Here is a 15,862-nt window from a genome sequence, read left to right as displayed (position 1 = left end):
GAATTATTAGATAATTACTGATGGGGTAAGTCTCGATTATGAGCCTGACGAAGCTGATGCATCACTGTTGAACATACAAAATTGGAATGCAGAAGAACCAAAATAATTCTATATCTACTTGACTAGAATGTAATTTCCATTAAGACTGGGACTGTGCTTGCCTCCCCCCAAATCAAAAGCCAACTCAGGAGGTCTAAACATGACACCTGAGCACACTGTGCTTAACTGTAGTACTGAAGGTACTAATATTGTAATTACAAATAATCGCACATGAGACTCTGAAATCCTTGAGGCCAGGGATCAGGGACCATGTTTTAGTTGTCTCTGTGTGCCTAATGTTTAACTTGGACATGGCACAAAAAGCTTACCACTCAATAAACAAAGTTTCAGTAGATGGAGGAATGAAGACAGGGAAAAAATATAGCAGAGGGCCTATGGATCTGGTCAGGAAAGAGGCTTTGTGCTCAGGGTCTAGCACTTCAGTCCAGTTGCCTCCAAATACAGGCAGCAGAGGCATGGACCCATAAATGACCCCACAGCCTCAGGAGGGCTCTGCCAGCTTTCCTTACTGCTATAGGACTCCCCAGCTTTCTCCTATCTGGAAGATCCTTGTCCTTCCTGGAGGAGATAAAAGGCTGTGTCCTCTGTGTCCTATTACAGGATCCTCTCTGCTCTATGCCCTTTGATCCCTGTACTCACCTCCATTATAGCTTGTCACATGCTATTGAGATTATACTTTGTATTGACCTCCTAGTTCCTGAAGGGCAGCACTGAAGCCTGATTGACATTGAATGTCTTTATTACTGGGCAGAGGGATTGTCCCAGAGGGGTCTTTAGATATGCCACTTGAATAAATCTACATGTGATCCATTATTCCTGAATAAATATTCTGAAGTGTACTCACCAATTTATTCAACAACAACCACTTGCTGAGCACATACCCCATTCCAATCAATTCTCTGCCAGGAGCTATATTCCAAGACATAGCCCCACATAGCTGTGGAACAAATGTGGAACATTCCTCCACCCAAAAGGGCACCACCTTGCTCAAGAATGACTTTCTCTTGGCCTCCCACTAGTGCCTGAGTGTGTAAAATTAGAGACTCTAGTTTGTAATCACACTCCATTCTCTTCTCCAGCTTCCTGGGGATGGGGACACTCATTCCACAGTCCTCCCAGGCAGGCACTGTCCTCACTGACAGAAGCCTGGGGAGTGAGGGAGTTGAAATAGAAGTCAGAAGCCAATGCGTGCAAACACAAACGTTCACTTCAGATGCTTCTGCAGTTCAGCCCATAGGCCTCTTCATGTTTTCAATTTAGTTCACACTACAAGAAGGAAAGGGAGACCCATGGGGATGGAACAAACAGCACGGAAAAATTCCTAGGTTGAATGACTCTGCCTCTCGAAGGACAGAAAAACAGAGAGATGGGTGAGCTCCCAGGAAAGGCGCCTGCCCATGTTCATCTCTCCCTATTGCAGACACTCCATCTGTCTCCTCAGTTTGCTCCACTCACAGAGGCTAATGAGGAGAATGAAGCTTCCCCAGTGCCCTTGAGGAGCAGCCTCAGGAAGTAAGGCTGCCTGACCCGGATGAGCAATCCTGGGGGCTGAGAGGGAGTGGAGGGAAAGAGACCTCACTGGCCCAGAGATTCGGGAAGGTTGGCACTTGGAGAGGCTAGAAAATGTTCTCTGTGACTCCAAATGGCAGAGCTGATATCACTGAGGATCACACTAAAGGAAAGATTTCCTCAGGTGTGGCAGAATGGACGTGCTGCCCCTTGAGCCCCAAGAGATGATGACTGTAGCTCTCCCTTTCCCTCCACAGCTCAGTTGCTGAAGTATCTCATTTGCCTTGTAATGCTCCTTCCCAACACACATGCCCCACACATTTCCCACTGCTCAGGGAAAAGTAAGCAAAGAATCTCCTCAGTGGCCTTGGCCCAGCATCTCTGGGGAGCAGCACCTCACCAGGGCATCCAGCCAGGGCTATAAGGACAGTGTGTCAGTTGCAGAGTCTCCCTGGCTCCTGCAGGATGCAGAGAGGCAGAGAACACCGTGAAAACAAGTAGAGTGAGTAATGTGGGGCCTGGCAGGATTTCTTCCCCCTCCTTAGAAGGGTGGGGTCTGCTCAGTGAGTCTGAGATCCCCTTGCTGTAGCTGCTGCCAGGAGGAGGAGGCAGTGGATGCAGCATGTTGGGGGATGGAAGGGAAGTAAGGAGGCCTGGATTTGCAAGGCTAGCAGGAATGTGCCCCACCCCCGCATGAGGGAGAGGAAGGAATGAGGCTACTTTCCTGAGTGCAGAGATCCCTCAGTTCAGATTATTATTCAGAAATCCAGTTTCAGTGACCAAGCACATTCATTTCCCCTTGGGTATCTCTAAGTAGGGAAACTCTATGAGGGCGTCTTAGATCTCATCTCAGGTAGCATCCCAGGGATAATCTCAATGTTTGCTCTTGTATCTCAGCTCTCACTATGAAATTGTCCTTTGCATTCTCCTGAATAAGGAGAAACTTAGGGAAATCACTTCCCTTTGGCCTAAGGGAAATGAAGCATGGTGAATTCTTCCTCCTGATTTAGGCAACCTGACTCCCCCAGACACAGTTATAGACTAACATATTCATAGGATATTAAAATGGAAATGATTTTAAAGATCATTCTTTTTTCTGGGGAGAGTTATGATTTTTAAATAGCTTTAACTCTTTTCTGTTGTAGAAATAATAGCTGAAGACCAAGCCTGGTTTGATTTCCACAATTAAGAAATTTAATAAAATTCTTTCTGATTTCATGGGGTCTAGGTCACATGGCAACCCAACCTGGCAATAAAATGGGAAGTTTAGTAAAAGAATGAAAACAAAGCCAAAAACTTTCCTTTCAATACACAGAATTCTATCCTACCAGGCTTCTCATTACACTGTAATATGCACAATACATAAAAAAGAATAGAAAAATCATTATCTGGAGATAAGGGAGAATTTAGTTTGACTGTTTAAGAGCTGCCAAATTTTTGGCAGCTTGTCTTAAAAGGTATCGTATTTTATACCTTGAGTTCTCAGGTCTGTCCAGAGTTACAGGGGACCTAAATATCAATCAAGGGACAACAACAAGTTCTAAGATAAAGGATGGGGGGTTTGTGAATCACTTGAGAAGAGTTAAGTGAACACAGGATGAAAGAAACAGAAATGTCACATTAATTCTAAGAAAGATTATCCTCAGATTCTCGAAAGTTAAATGGAGAGTCCAGAATTTGCCCTCTATTCTGATTTATGCTACCAACCACAAAGAGAATATTTCTTGTATTGACTCTAATTAAATGTAAATAAGACTGACTAAAAATAATGATTATTATTCTTCATCTGAAGGAGCCACTTGTTTTTACTATATGCAAACTATATGGCTTAAGTTGTGAACATGGTCACGTAGAGGATGCTCTATTAATGGTTGGGGTAGATGGGAACTAGACTATAAAAATAAAGAATTCTTCATCCAGGATTTATCCACTTGCTCATTCACTGATTGACCCTGTAATAACATTTAAAAAGCAAACAAGCAGCAACAGCAGCAAGAAACAAAAACAAACAAACAAAAACACCCCAGAGAACAGAGAGTTTGAAGTCATTAAAATCAGAAATACTAAGACTGAGTGAGGTTTCTGAAGAAATGGGACTTGGATTAGTAAAAAGAAAATCAAGAATGGGAAGGTAATTATCATAAAAATAGGCAAATGGCTATGGAAGAGGGTCCAAGAGGGTCATATGTGTAGCAAAAGTCAAGAGCAAGCCCTCCTTGGTAGGGGAGGATGACATAAAATTTATGCTGAACGGGTTGCCCAAGTGTACGTATTGAACAGGTTATAGGAGTAGCTGTGAAAATTCACAAAGGGAGGGGCATGCATGCATAATAGGCTAACATGTATGTAACATGCCCTATGTTCACTTCGGGGTGGAGACTTAACATTTAAGTATATATAATTACACACTTTACTCAAAAGGTGATGCAAATGACATGAAGGCCCTCAGTGTGCAGCCTCCATAGACTGGTCAAACCACTCCATGGTTGCAAATTTCTTACAAAGAAGGAATGCTGGTCAGTCACTGCCTGGAAACTGCAAAAAGGGAGGGGCAACATTAGGTGGTGTTGGTTGAAAGCAGGGGTGCAGCAAGTCTTTTGAAAGGGCTGGTTTTTGTTTAACCCTTAGGAAAGACAGTCTAGTAGTGGTTAGGGAAGGAGGGGTGTAAATAAGTGTGTCTGCCCTCCTGTCCCACGATGGGCAGGAACTCAGTTTTTAAGGTTTCCATGGGGTTCCCTTGGCCAAGAGGGGGTCCATTCAGTTGCTTGGAGGCTTAGGATTTTATTTCTGAAAGGAAATTTACACCCTGAACTGCAAGGAACTACAATGCTCCAGGCTGATATTCTCTACTCAAGGCATAAAAGAATTCAAAATACTTGATTATTCTCAGTGACCCGCTAAGAATCAACTGTCAATCCATTTACCAAATTTTCCTAGTACCTATTGTCATTCTCAGCCTGACACTTGATTATTACTGGGACTTGATTAAAAGAGAGAGTCAGGATTTTGGACTCAAACCTTCCAAACACACACACACAAAAAACAACTTGAAGTTTTAATATCTGTTTTATGGGGAAAGTTGCAGTTTCCTCTTTTTTTGATGGACATAACTATTTCTCTCCTTTCATTTTAGTTAAAATATTGCCCTTCTCTGTCTATCAAACAACTTAATTGTCAGATTCTGATGAAATAAATATCAAAGGACTTAGAGCACTGCATAATTCAATTCATTGGAATAACAATAAGGATCAGAACTAAGAAAAGACAGTGTGATGATGATGATGATGATGGCGAACATTTAGAATGTGCTTTATATTTTAAAGAATATTGAACACTTTTATTTAGTGATGACAGTGTACGGAGAGTGAAAACAGTATAGAATGTACACTGCAAAGCAACTAAATTATTTAAGCATACAATATATCATCTTTTATTCTTGAAACTGCTGAGAGAGTGAAAGTTAAGGGTTCTCCACCACAAATATGAAAACTATATGAGGAAATTCATGTATTAATTAGATAGATTTCACCATTGCACAATGTATATATACCGGAAAATTTCATGTTGTACGTGATGAATACATATAGGTTATGTCGATTTAAAAAATAAATAAACTTGAAAAAACAACTAAATTCTAAATCCACCTCAGTCAATTCTGTTCTGCTAGTTAGGGAGAAGTTAAACTGTGGCTTACAACCTGCATTTGTTTTGAGGAAATATTAATTAACATCTACACATCTCTGGACAAGTTAGTAATACAGAGCCAAGGCTGAGAGCGTGGATAACAATTAATGGAAAAGCCTACACAGCATAAATAAATGTCTTCCTAATGACAGGTATCCTGTCAGTATTCTTCTGTCTGCGCACATTGAAGAGCTCACATCTCTCTGGAGCTCTCAGCTGCCTTCAGAGGATGCTCCCTCCCCAATCCCATGTCAACATCTCCTTCTTCCAGCCCCCTGCTTTCCTCATGATTGGCATCCCAGGGCTGGAGGCCTTCCATGGCTGGATCTCCATCCCCTTCTCCTCCATGTACACTGTGGCCCTCACTGGGAACTGCCTGATCCTCCTGGCTGTGAGGAGGACCCCCAGCCTGCACCAGCCCATGTACTACTTCCTGTCCATGCTGGCCCTCACCGACGTGGGCCTCACCTTGTCCACACTGCCCACCACCCTGGCTGTGCTCTGGTTTGACCGTCGGCTCATCGGCTTCAACACCTGCCTGGTCCAGATGTTCTTCCTGCACTCCATCTCTGTGGTGGAGTCCTCAGTGCTCCTGGCTATGTCATTTGACCGCTTTGTGGCCATCTCCAATCCCTTGCGCTATGCAGCTGTCCTCACAAATAATGTCATCATCAGGATTGGGATGGCCATCATGGCCCGTGCTACCTTGTGCCTCTTCCCTTTGCCATTTTTGATTAAGCGTCTAAACTTCTGCCCTGGAAATAACTCCCTGTCCCATTCTTTCTGTTTCCATCCTGATGTGATGAGACCGGCCTGTGCTGACATCACCATCAATGTACGCTACGGGCTCTTTGTGGTTCTGTCCACAGGTGCCATAGACTCTCTGCTCATAATTCTGTCCTATACTCTCATCTTGCACACAGTCATGGGCCTGGCCTCTCCCAGGGAGCGAGTCCGGGCCCTCAACACCTGTGTTTCTCACATTCTGGCTGTATTTGTCTTCCTTATTCCAGGTATCACCATGTCTATGATCCACCGTTTTGGAAGACACCTGCCCCATATTGCTCATGCTCTTGTTGCCTATGTGTACCTGGTGGTGCCTCCTGTGCTCAACCCCATCATCTACAGTGTGAAATCCAAGCCCATCAGGGAGGCCATGCTCAGGGTGCTGAAAGGGAATGAGAAAGGCTGATGAAACCATGAAGGCTTTTCGGATCTGGGTACCATGAAAGATACTACCGTAGCCTTGCAGGAACCTGTTAGTCCCAGCAAGCATTGAAAATCCCTAATTCATGCTAAAACAGCAGGAAGCCTCTCAGGTTTATGTTAAAAATTTATGTTCAGCATTTACTTTTCAAGGAAGCAATGATGACAATTAAAGACAGAGAAATAAATTACACATGTTCATGGTCTTGTGCCAGACAAAAGTCATGGAAAGACACAACCAGACTGTAGACTAATGAGTGCCATAAGGAAGTTCTACTCAAGAGATTGCTAGGGCCTGCAAATGGGTAGTGGACAGAACTTTGCCTGGAAAGATTGGGAAAGCTTCCACAGAGGAGAGAATAATTTGTATTTCACTTTGAAAAATGTATAGTTTTTCTAGGCAAAGTAGAAATTGAGTAAGGATGGGAAAAAATTTAAAAAAAAGAATAATATGAAAAGACTTTACATTTTGAACAAGTGAAAGTGTTTATGAAAAGGTTTGCATTCCTGCACTTTTTTATGTCTCCATCACTTATGATGTCTTTATAGGTATGGCTGTGGCATAGGGTTTATAGAGGGAGCAGTAGGGGATGAAGCCACAGGGTAGGAGACCAACTGTGCAGGACTGCACATACTATGCTGAGGTGTTTAGTTTGTATCCAGTACACAAAAACCATTCATTTTTTTTACTATAATATACATTAATAGTATGAATTGCAGATTAGAAGTGTGTTGGACATATGAACAAAACAGGAGCTAGGAAGACTAATCAGTTTATGCTCCTATGTGGTCTCAGGGTTTTCCAAGACCCCTTTTACACTGCCTAGAACATTCCCATTCCTCCACCCCCACCTATGTCTTATTTCTAACTACTCTTCTTTTTTGTAAATTATAATATAAACCTAATTTCTCAGAAAAGCCTGCTTAATGAATTCTCCTTTCCACATTATTTGTTTCCTACACATACACAATAGTTTGTCATCCAACTAGACTGTGAGCCCCCAGGGTGTCAACATATACTCAGTACCTACTGTTGGTGGTGGAACGGTAGATGCTAAATCATTATTTTGAATAATTATTTTGAAGATCTAATTATAAATGACTTTAAACAGGTGATGAGGCAATGGGTTATTTATTTAAGAGATAATTTGGAGACATTTACCTCCAGGGAGCTGCTGTCCTTCATAAGAAAGGACAGACATAAATAATTGCAAATGTTTGTGAAAAGGTTTTAGATAGCTGACCTGGAGGCATGAGAGGCGCAATACTACTGATTGAATTAAGTACTCTTAGTGAAGGTTTCCTACTTTTTAACCCTAGGGGGTCTCCTGGGCCCTTTTGCTGGAAGTGATGTCATTCACACCTCAGTGAAGAACTCTGGCTCCATAAAGAGTTCTTGGAGGAAAAATGAAGAAAAAGAGAGTTTGAGGCGATATAATACTAAGATTTGTTTATATGTGTCTGCCTGAGTACATCTTCTTAGAAAGTGAAGTTGTAGGTCCATGTGCATCTTTCTCCTTACCTCCTCTACTTCCACTCCTCCTACAGGGTGAGGTCAATTTCACAAGATCTTGGTATGTTGTCTCCACACTGGGTAAGTGGGTAAGAATACAAGCTTTGGATTCAGGGAAACAAAAGTTGCTCAAACTCTGTTAAAACTGCCTCATACACTCAGCTATCTGACTTGGAGCATTTTATCCTTTATATATTAGCAAATAGTTCTTTTTTTTTTTTTCTTTAGTGACTACTATGTACCAGGCACTCTGTTACATGATGAGAATACAATGGTACCAAAACCTTGTGGAAGGGAATACATATTAATTAAATATGTATACAGATAAATACAGATTTACAAAAGCACTAATCCCTATTCATTTAGGCTCCTCTTCCCCCAGTAGACTGTATATTTCATGAGGGAAGAGTCTAAGCCACCTTTGTCTGCATTGCATTCTCAAGGCAGGATTCACACTCACTGTGATAGCACTAGTGTTAGTAGCACTAGGAACGTATTTGGTGACTGTATTAGTTTTCTGTTGCTGCATAACAAATTATAAAAAATATTAGCTGCTTAAACCAGCACACATTTATTAGTTCACATTCTGAAGGTCAACAGGATCAGTGAGCTTGTCTGGGTTCTTTGCTGAGGGTCTCATAAGACTAAAATAAAGGTGTCAGCTGATGGGGCCCTTGCTTGGAAGCCCCAGGAAGGAATTTGCTCCTGAATTCCTTTTGGTTATTGGCAGAATTCAGTTCCTTGAGGTTGTGTCACTGGGATTACCTTTTCCTTGCTGTCTGGTGGGCTCCCTGAGCTCCCTAAGGCTGCCCACATTTCTTCTCACATGGCCTCTCCATCACCAAACCAACAAAACTACGTCACATCCTTGCCATGCTTTAAATATCTCTGACTTCTTCTGCTACCAGCTTGAGAAATGTTTCCCTTTTAAGGGCTCATATGATTGGACAAGGCCCACTCGGATATAATCTCCCTATCTTGAGGTCAACTGTGACATATGGCATAACACAATCCAAGGAGTGATATCTAATCATAGTCAATGGTTCTGAGAACTAGAGCAGGACACGTTTTATGGGGATATTTTAGAGTTCTGCTTATCACAATGACTAAATAAGTGGATTAACTAATGGATGGTTCTATTAAAGTATACAATAAGGCTGCCTGATCTGCTCTGAGGTGTTAAGAATGGCTTTTCTCAAGAAGTGAGAATTAAGGGGAGGGCTGAATGTTGAAGACAGATTAACTGGGGAAGAGTGTTTAGGGGAAGATGTATTAGGCAGAGGAAACCACGTCTCCAAACAGGCTTCAGAAGGAGGAAGCATGGTGAGATACAGAAATGAAACAAAATGCAGTGGAACTGGAAGTCAAAGAGAAAAGGGCCTATGGTTCAAGCTTAGTCTAAAAATATAAATGGGCATCAACCAAAAAGATGAAAAATAATTAGTATTTTAAGCAGGAGTGACAGTGGTCTTGACATAATCACATTTTCTTTGGAGAAGATCATTTTATATTGTGTTATAGAGAATAGATTGAATTAAAGCTATAATGCATGCAAATTTACTAGTTAGAATTCTATTGAAACAGGATGGGATTTACTGGAAACTTGAACTAAAGGAGTGGTGATACAGATAAAAAAAAACAGATATGTCCAAATCTATAAAAGAAGTAGAAATTATATAACTTAATTTTGGATTGAATATGAAGACTAAGAGAGAAAAAGGAACAGACCAAGGATAACTCCAAGGTTTGAGGCTTGCATGTCAGGATAAATGGTGGTGTGATAACTGATATATGAAACAAGAATAGAGGAATATAACTGGGTAAAGATTATCATGAGTTTCATTTTATATGCTTTGAGCTTGAACTCCTTTGGAAGCATCCAAATGATGAGGTTGCACAGGCCATTGGACTTACAAGCCTAGAGCTCTAGACTAGCTCAGTACTCTACTGTAGAGATACAATTTAAGTCACTGACATACAGATGGCAATCGAAGTGTGATTGCATAGGAATTAGAGGCCTCATTCTAGTCCCTTTTACACTATGTCTTCTCACCAGAGAGAGTAGAATGTATGTGCAAAGGAAACTGAGAAGTATCCAGAGAGATAAGAGGAAAACCGGATTGTGATGCCACAAAGAACAAAGGAAGAAACTGTATCAAGAAAGAGGGAGTTGTCAACTGTGTTAAATGTTGTTGAGAAATCAGGTATGATAGGGACTGAAAACCTCAGGCATACAGAGGTCCCTGATAACGTATATTAAAAGTTTTTTGAAAGACTTGTATGACAGACGCAGAAATGAAGATCAATTATAGATAACTTCTCTAAAAAATTTGACTAGTAAAGGTAAGATATAAGAAAGGAATATGGGGTCTAGAGAGGTTTATACTTGTTGTCAGTGTTGTTTTCAATAGGGAAGAGACTTGAACATGATAAATGTTAGGAGTGACTCGTCAAGAGGGTGAGGTTGAATATCCACAAGGGAGAAGAGAGAATAATGCAAGTTTCCTGAGCAGGTGGGAGGGGAGTGATCCAAAGCAAATTAGTAAAAACCTATATGAGACCCAGCTTGATGGCACCTTGATTAATAAAGATTTTGTAATAATTATGCCAGTGTAAGGAAATGTCTCCTCCTTTGATAAATTCATACCTCCAATGTCTGCTCTAGAAGGATAAAGAGCAATCTTACCTGAGACCCTCATTTTTCAGGTTTTATTTCCTGTAGTTTTTAATTTATTTACTCAACAACTATTAAATTATTGCTATATTTACAAGGCTAGAAAATTTGAAGAACAACAAAAACATTTTCAGAGACTTGACACATGAGCAGTTTATTTTTCACTTTTTCAACTTCCAGGTGCAAGTATAAGCAGGGGTTGCAAGTGGGAAGAGTTTGGCTGTACAGAGATGTCTGAGGAATCCAGGCAGCTGTGGTTTATCATGCGTAACACACAGCTTTCCAAGTCACATTTAATGTCAAGGTGGAAGATTTCACGTGGGGGGCTTTTTAAGGCATGCATAGACGTGTCACGTGTCACTTCCACTCACATTGGAAGTAAATGGCTAGAATTTAATCATCTGAAAAGTAGCCAGTGTCTACCACAAGCACTACCACATCCTAGGTACTTTGCTAGGGATTCAAGGATGAGCAAAACTAGATTCAACAATGAACAGAGATGGCATTCAATAATAAACAGTGCCCTCATGTATTTACAGACTAGCAGCAAATACAAGTATTAGTAAAAAGTTATTGAAAGAAAACTTTCCAAGACTATATCAAAAAGAGTGATAACATCTTTCACCCCTTCTTAGAGTATTCTATCCCTCTGTCCAGCTTTTCTAAGGACACACCTTCTCTGGTTAATTTCCACGAGAAGCAATTTCTGCCTTCAGGAATCAATCCTCCCTCTCTATCTTTGGAAGTGTGGCTTCTTTCCAATGGTATACCTACATTTTAACACAGAGAAATAACTCACAATCACCAGGAACAGCTTAAAAATAGGGACTATATTTCCTCTCAATATTGATGGTGAAAAAGATTAAAAGGAAGAATAAGAGAAAAAAAGAGGTGAAAATGGGTTTAGAAGGAAGTCAGGTTTCTGGAAACGTCTCAGAGGAAGACCCTGGAAAAAGAACAGCTCTACTTCCTATACCAGCTCCCCTGGAACCTGTGGTCTAAAGTGGACTTTCTCCCATTGACACCAAATCTTTCCTACAACTTCAGTAACAGAAATAATGGGGATATAAAATCTCTTATGTTCTCCTGGATACTGTTGGAACCCATTCTACTAAGTGAAGTATCCCAAGAATGGAAAAATAAGCACCACATGTACTCACCATCAAATTGGTTTCACTGATTATCACCTAGGAGCACGTTTAGGAATAACATTAATCGGGTGTCAGGCAGATGTTGGGGGGAGGGGATGGGTGTATACACACATAATGAGTGCGATGCACACTGTCTGGGGAATGGACACGCTTGAAGCTCTGACTCAGGGAAGTGGGGAGGCAAGGGCAATATACGTAACCTAAACTTTTGTACCCCCATAATATGCTGAAATAATAATAAAAAAAGTATGTTTAAGAGTCAAGGAGTGAGCTCATGTATATAATGTTAAGAAAATATGCAGTACCTGAAAGCTCTGTAAGGTCAAGTCCTCTGTCTTAACCTTCTCCATAGCCCCACCTCCATAACATGTTTCCTTATAGCAATAGATTTTTTTCCATAAATGTTTATTGAATAAGTGAATAAGTAAATGCATTGATCAAGTGATGCTGGCCAGTGACTCAGTGATATGGTGCCAGTTCTTCTTGTGACCAGTTCTTCTTGTGACCTCTCTCAGGAACGTCCATTTCTCCAAAGGACTCCCTTGCCTGGCAGTTCTCATGGTGAAGTCTGACACTGACAATTCCACTCCCTTCTATGTCCATTTTAGGTTTCCTCCAGATTCTCCATACCCACTTCCTTCACCTGTCTTAGAGTGAAAAGCCCCACATCTCCTTTCGCTTCCTTGTGAGTGGAAGAGGCAAGACCACAATCTGATTCAGCATCAGCCTCACTCCCTTTCTATCAAGTCCAAGATAAAAAGCTATAAGATCCCAGGGAAGAAGAACTTTGAGTTTGCTATGTCTGAGAGATAAACAATGAACATCAACTCTGAAACCCTAAATCAATGGAATAGTATGGCCCTTTCCCAAATCCATGTCTGTCTATCTCAGGAAAGCCAGACACAGTGGAAGGGGATGACCCTCCACATGTATGTGAGTCTTATCTCAATTTAATTAAAGGAATGATATAACCCAATTTATTAAATTGAATAGATATTACTCAGCAGTCTCACTCAGTTGCATGAAGAGGTCTGAGAACACTGAAGAGAAAATACATTTTTTGGCCTGATGATTCACAAAGAGCTTTATTTTATGAGTTATTAAAAGAAAAATGACAACATGAAATTCACATAAAGGGAATACAGACTTAAAAGTACATGAAAACATTGAGAGATGGCAAGTATTATAAAGCTGAATGATGTAGTATATAGAAAAATTAAAGACACTGTACTGGAAAAATAGGATGGGAACAGGTACAAAGAGAAGAGGAAGCTACTGCTATTCTAAGAAGTTTGGACTGTATAAGGGATGCAGTAAAAGACCTTTGATGGGTTTTAAGCAGGGAAGTAAGATTATGAGAGTTGTGTTTATAAAAACACGTCCAAGCTACATGGGATTTAGGACTAGTGCAAAAGATACTCAAGGCAAGGATTCCAATGTGGAGGTTGTGGCAATTGTCCATGCAAGAGGTGAGTATCTGGACCTAAGGGTTGGTAGCCATAATAGAGGGCACAAGGCATGTTAATGAAATATTTCTAAATAAAACCTAAAAGAATTAGCAGGTGATTTAGAGACTGAAATTTAATATTATTCAGACTTCTCCAAGACTCAACAAAGGTCCAAATGGCTAAGATGGTAGAGCCTGAGACAGGAGGAACCAAACAAAGGAAATGGGGGAGGTAAAAGGATGTCCTCGTGAAGGACATGTGATGACCTTTGTCTAGAACATACCCTAACTTTCCTGCCAAATCCCTTAAAAGAGGCTTTATCTGCTCCTCAACTTGGTTCTCAACTCCAGGTTCTTTCAGAGAACCCAGTGAGTCCCATGAAGTAAATCACCAGAGATCTTGCCTACAAGTTAGGAAATTCCTGCTATACTTTTGCTGCTGTTTCTGGTATTTAATATTTGTTAAGAAATGTAAGGAAGGTGGGGGTGGGGGGATGTGTTTGTGTATTTACATTCACAAAATGCTTAAATCATTCAGGATCAAAGAATATCCTGGCATATCAAAGCATGTCCTGGGCATATTCACTATCACAGACTTGAAATCCATTCTAAAATCTGCGATAATGACTGCATACGTAGAAAAATTTTAAAATGAGTCTCCCTGATTTAACTTGGTATTATCCATCCATGGATAACATTAGTAAGTCTGTCTTCAGTAGGATTCTAAATGTGAAACAGATGCACACATTTATCATATGCTCATGCAAAATCATGCACACAAATACATATTAAAAATCTGGATGAATAAACACCAAAATGCTAACAATGTTTATTTTAATATTTTAATGCAACTTCATTGAAGATTTTCATTACATTTTTATTTCCTTTATATCTTTAGGGTTTCTAAGATTTTTGTTTAAGGTGTTCATATACTGCTTTACATAAGAAAAACATCTGGCTTTCCTCTGGCTTTCATTCTGTCTTTTTCTCTCAATCCCAATGGCAGGGCACTTCTGGGCAAAGGTCTGACCCTCCATAAAATTCAAAGTGACCAAACCCTGCACTGACCTTAGTTTATTCTCCTAGTACTGTTGGCCGCTACTCACTTGGGCATAGAAGAATCCACACCGCCCACAATTGTCATCTTCTGGATTCCAGTTCAAAAAGTTAGATATGCTGCCTCTATGTGTCCTCTCTACTAGGTACGCCTCTGTAATAGTAGTTACGTTAGTAAATTCTGGCTGGCCATGTGTCATGCTCTCCACTGTGCTCCCTGCCTCTCCTACTCACCTACTTCACTTTGGGTCTGACTAGCATCCCCTGTGGGTGGTGATCTCATTCCTGCCCTGTCCACTCCTACTGTGGTGGCCACAACCACTCCTTCCTATTCTGCTTCCCTTTGGAAGTGCCCTGCCTGGTTGGTGGGGCTGCCAGATGGGCCTATGGGGCCACACCCATGCTAAGTACAGCTAGCAGGGATTCAGTCTTTATTACCTTGACCTACAGTCTTATTATCCAATTATCAATGCTGCGAGCTTCTCCTGAAGGACAGCTCAAAGATCTGGGGATGTGTGGCGTCCACTTATATGCTCTCCTCACTTTTTGTGGTCCCATCCTCCCCTTAGCCTTGCTTCCTGGACAGCCACATGGGCCACTGTCCCTACTCAGCCTCCTGGTGCCTCTTGCTCTTGACTCCCTGGGCCATGGCAGCCAGTTCTGCCATTTTGCCATGGGCTGCTGGATGTTGTCAGCTGTTTCTCTACATAAACTGTCTCTCAGATGTCTCAGTGACTCCGCTGCTAATCGCACTATTTCCCAAACAAGCCACTCCCCACGCATACTCTTGTTTCCACTACACAGATACAGTGACAACCGGACCAGGACAATGAGCAAGAGCTCTTGGGATTAAAGCCATGAGTTCTGTTGTCAGGAAACTCCTAAATACAACATTAGAGGAATGAGAATAAATGAAATACCTTCTCTAGAAAATACAAGACTCTAGAAATGCCTAACTCACTCTCCTACTGGTCTCTTTAACAGTTCTTCTACACAATATGGGATTGAGCATTACAAGTCTTATTTTTTTTTTTTCTTTTTTTGAGCTTGTGTGACCTCATGCAATTCACTGATCCCCACTGAACGTTAATTTTCCCATTGGTACAACTAGGGTACTAACAATATCCCTGCCTAAATCAAAAGGATCATTAGAAAATTAAATAGGAAAAAGAGTGTCCATATGCTATAAAAACTCTCAGAACAGAGTATGTCATCTATCATTAATGTAGGTATATGTAGTCTTTTCAAGGTTTTACTTCCAATCTTGCCCTTAAGGGCTAGTGCCCAAAAGAAAAGAAATTATTTCTTCTCTGTATAGGTAATTTTGAAGAAGGTAATCCAGGTACATCTCTTTTCCTGAGATCCAATATGGTTGGGAGTTTTGAAGAGGAAGTCACACTTTTAGGGCAGATTATCTCATTTTATTGTATCCTTGTGTTTACTTTCCTTTTGCCATGCTTAAGCCTTCTGATAAATGTTCTTTAGATATTCCACCTTTATTTCAGAATGCCTAGGACCATCAGTAGTAGTAGTTTAGAATTAAACTGGACAGTAAGATGGAA

General features: G+C 40.9%; 1 protein-coding gene across 1 annotated transcript; it reads left to right on the top strand.

Moving 5' to 3' along the window:
• Nucleotides 1–5,482: 5,482 nt before the first annotated feature.
• On the top strand, nucleotides 5,483–6,445 carry LOC123641550 (olfactory receptor 51I2-like). Its single transcript, XM_045556425.1, has one exon. It carries the CDS (start codon nucleotides 5,483–5,485, stop codon nucleotides 6,443–6,445), a length of 963 nt encoding a protein of 320 aa, XP_045412381.1.
• The last annotated feature ends 9,417 nt before the right edge of the window (nucleotides 6,446–15,862 follow it).

This window comes from Lemur catta, chromosome 7, assembly GCF_020740605.2.
Source record: "Lemur catta isolate mLemCat1 chromosome 7, mLemCat1.pri, whole genome shotgun sequence".
Taxonomy (NCBI): Eukaryota; Metazoa; Chordata; class Mammalia; order Primates; family Lemuridae; genus Lemur; species Lemur catta.
The sequence above is the reverse complement of the archived record's forward strand: the minus strand, read 5'-3'. Positions and strand labels throughout refer to the sequence as shown.